The sequence below is a fragment of the Buceros rhinoceros genome, unplaced genomic scaffold, assembly GCF_000710305.1.
Source record: "Buceros rhinoceros silvestris isolate BGI_N320 unplaced genomic scaffold, ASM71030v1 scaffold18418, whole genome shotgun sequence".
Lineage (NCBI taxonomy): Eukaryota > Metazoa > Chordata > Aves > Bucerotiformes > Bucerotidae > Buceros > Buceros rhinoceros.
In genome coordinates, this window is record NW_010427634.1 from 18,453 (window position 1) to 18,855 (window position 403).

At 47.4% G+C, this 403-nt stretch overlaps 1 protein-coding gene across 1 annotated transcript in view; it reads left to right on the forward strand.

Annotated features, from left to right (window-relative positions):
• Positions 1-403, forward strand: part of FAM160A1 (family with sequence similarity 160, member A1) — a gene marked incomplete at its 5' end in the record, with an annotated part of 15,236 nt that overhangs the window by 14,591 nt on the left and 242 nt on the right. Inside the window, one exon of the mRNA XM_010141988.1 lies at positions 281-401. Within this exon, the coding sequence (XP_010140290.1) occupies positions 281-401 (121 nt within the window). The remainder of the gene's footprint in view (positions 1-280; positions 402-403) is intronic.

The window sequence follows — 403 nt, forward strand, 5'->3', positions numbered from 1 at the left end:
CTTGACTCCCCTTCTGCTCATGTATTTCTTTCATCAGAGCTGGAGCTGAATAATATATAACCTGGGGAAAGATAGCTAATAAAAAATGCAATAGCATCAGGCCACGTCGTACTTTAAACTGTTGGATTAGTGGAATATCTCCCTGCGCGGTCTGGGTACTGCAAACTGCAGCTCTCACCACAGTCCTTGTAAACTGGCTTTGGACACTGTACAAATATCGTGTGTGCTTAAGTCTTGACTTTCTCTTTTTTTCTCCTCCCTCTCCTCTTCCTGGCTGCAGGTAATGTCCAGCACAGCAGCAACACAGCGAAAGGAAGGAACCTCTCTGCTGAAGCTTACCCGGCTGTACTCCAGCCTTTCCTGGGACAGAAAGGAAAGAAAGGCCTGGCTCATCCACGCCTTC